We start from the raw sequence: 2,490 nt of genomic DNA, 5'->3' as shown, positions 1-2,490 counted from the left end.
CCCGGAACCATGTGGTTGGTAAGCTACTTACCACACAGCCGCTCCTGCGCCTATATATATACATATATATATATATGTATATATATATATATATATATATATACGACGGGCTTCTTTCAGTTTCCGTCTACCAAATCCACTCACAAGGCTTTGGTCGGCCCGAGGCTATAGTAGAAGACCCTTGCCCAAGGTGCCACACAGTGGGATTGAACCCGGAACCATGTGGTTGGTAAGCTACTTACCACACAGCCGCTCCTATGCCTTCAGTTATTTCTGTATAGTTCTCTCAGATTCGTTTCACGCACGCTGCTGTCATTCTTCTGTTATCGTGCTCTGCCCAGAAGTTCTTTTCTTTCCTGCTAACCAGCTTTCCATGCTAGCATGGGTTGGACGATTTGACTGAGGACTGGTGAAACCAGATGGCTACACCAGGCTCCAATCTGATTTGGCAGAGTTTCTACAGCTGGATGCCCTTCCTAACGCCAAGCACTCTGAGAGTGTAGTGGGTGCTTTTACATGCAACTGGTACGAAGGCCAGTCAGGTGGTACTGGCATTGTGCAGAATATTCTCAACTCTCTCACAACAGAATTTAATGTGGTCTCATCCCATGCTTCAAGGTTTTCAATGATGTCTTCATAAAGGCTGACTATGGAATTACAATTTTCTTTTGTAGTAAAATGAGATGTGAGTAGTATTTCTATCTAGTTCCTGTAGCTTTGGAAAATCTTTTTTTAACTGTTATCTAACACATTAGCCCTTTTATGTGATTTCATAAAAAAAATGTACCATTTATTGTAGGAAAATAAGCTTACATAGGTGTGAAGGAACTAAACTTAGGACATAAGCACAACAATGAACAAAGGTTGCACGTTCGTATTTCTCTCTTACTTTTGATTGCAGCCCATTTAATTGTCCTACCATCGTAGCAACACCATCTTCGGTAAGTGCAATTAATTTGTTTCCACACTTCCACATTTCAATGCGTTTAAAGACATGTTCAGATAAAGCATTTGCTGAATGATCTGCACTAATGTCAGTAACTGGTACTTAATTTATCAACCCCAAAAAGATGAAAGGCAAAGTCGACCTCGGCGGAATTTGAACTCAGAATGTAACGGCAGACGAAATACCGCTAAGCATTTCACCTGGCGTGCTAACGATTGTGCCAACTCACCGCCTTTGCACATCTCTTCTTGTCGTTAGATCCCCTGTCCTTGTTTGTTTACCACAGACCTTATTGTAGCATCTACACCACATTGGGTTCCTACCAAGCGAGCCCACCCAGCAACATTGTGACACCCTTGTGCCCCAGTGCACGTACTTTAGTCCGGACCCTGCAATCTTCGTGTTTGGCTTTGAGGTATCGGTCTGGCATGCTAACAATTATCCTCCAAGTAAATATTAATGGTTCCTTATATCAGTCATGCTCTGGCAGTCAGCTCTTATTTTGTAAGTTTTTTTTTACAGATCATGGACATGCTACAGTTTTTCTGTGTGTTTACATTGCGTTTTTGTAAGTTTACTTTTATTTTTGTTTTTTTAAAATTCTTTTTCATTAACATTAGAAATAATGAATTTCTAAATCTCTCAGTGAGACTTAAGCAGCAGTGATGTGTTAGAGCAGCTGTATACTGCCAACTTAACGAGACAGTCCCAATAAGGGAATATACTACTGCTGTTTAGCCCTAGGAAGCGAGACCACTTCCTATTAGGCCTGGACACATTTCCTGTGCCCTTATCCTTACGAAGGGGAGACAAACTCCTCCACCCAGCCTAGCCTGAGTGCAGGCTAAGCTGGGTGGGGGAGTTTGTCTCCCCCTGGCAAACATAAGGACACAGGAAATGTGTCAAGGCCTAATAGGAAGTGGTCTGGCTTCCTAGTGCTAGACAGCAGTAGTATATTCCCTTATTGGGACTGTCTCGTTAAGTTGGCAGTATACAGCTGCCCTTCATTAACATTATTTTTCTAAAAATAATTGTGTCACATATAATTTACATTAACTTAATGAATAAATTTTTTTCCTGCTAGTTTTTCATCTTTGTTTTTATAAATGTTTTGTGTTATTTATTGGGCTTAAACCAATATGGCTACAATCATATTACGACAGAGCTTGTATCATCATCATCATCATCATCATTGTTTTGACTTCAGACTCATTCTTTGGTGGCGTCAGTGATAAAAACACAAATATACGAAATGTCTAAGCTGTAAATCTTGATCAGCTTCAAAAATTGTTTAGGTGCAGGAGTGGGTGTGGGGTAAGAACTCTAACCCTAACCCCCTCCCACCCACACAAGTGTCACCTGTGCCTGGAACCAGACCATGTCAAGAAGAACTGCCCCCGGGGCCGAGGTAGGGCCCTGGAGCAGGGGAAAAAAGATGTACTCTCGGCCCTCCCCCATTGGCAGAGGAGACGGAGGAAGTTGTGGAGGCGGAAGTCGTGGAGGCAGAAGTCGTGGAGGTGGAAGCCTCCACGAAAAGAAAAAGA

The 2,490-nt window shown here is 42.2% G+C and overlaps 2 protein-coding genes across 9 annotated transcripts in view; one reads left to right on the top strand and one right to left on the bottom strand.

The window, feature by feature from the left end:
- Positions 1-2,490, bottom strand: part of LOC106876535 (zinc finger protein 271) — a 172,309-nt gene that overhangs the window by 46,082 nt on the left and 123,737 nt on the right. The gene's annotated exons all lie outside the window — the stretch shown is intronic.
- Positions 1-2,490, top strand: part of LOC106882146 (uncharacterized) — a 21,177-nt gene that overhangs the window by 10,777 nt on the left and 7,910 nt on the right. For 2 of the 8 annotated variants that reach the window (XM_052978026.1, XM_014932717.2), the window contains exons 2-3: positions 902-941; positions 1,469-1,514. In XM_052978026.1, the coding sequence (XP_052833986.1) occupies positions 1,472-1,514 (43 nt within the window). In that variant the 5' untranslated portion in view covers positions 902-941; positions 1,469-1,471. Of the gene's footprint in view, positions 1-121; positions 1,515-2,490 lie in introns of those variants that run through there. The other 6 variants (XM_052978025.1, XM_052978024.1, XM_052978021.1 and 3 more) reach the window with 4 other exon arrangements.

This window comes from Octopus bimaculoides, chromosome 29, assembly GCF_001194135.2.
Source record: "Octopus bimaculoides isolate UCB-OBI-ISO-001 chromosome 29, ASM119413v2, whole genome shotgun sequence".
Taxonomy (NCBI): domain Eukaryota; kingdom Metazoa; phylum Mollusca; class Cephalopoda; order Octopoda; family Octopodidae; genus Octopus; species Octopus bimaculoides.
Note: the sequence above shows the minus strand (reverse complement) of the source record. Positions and strands in the feature narration are given on the sequence as shown.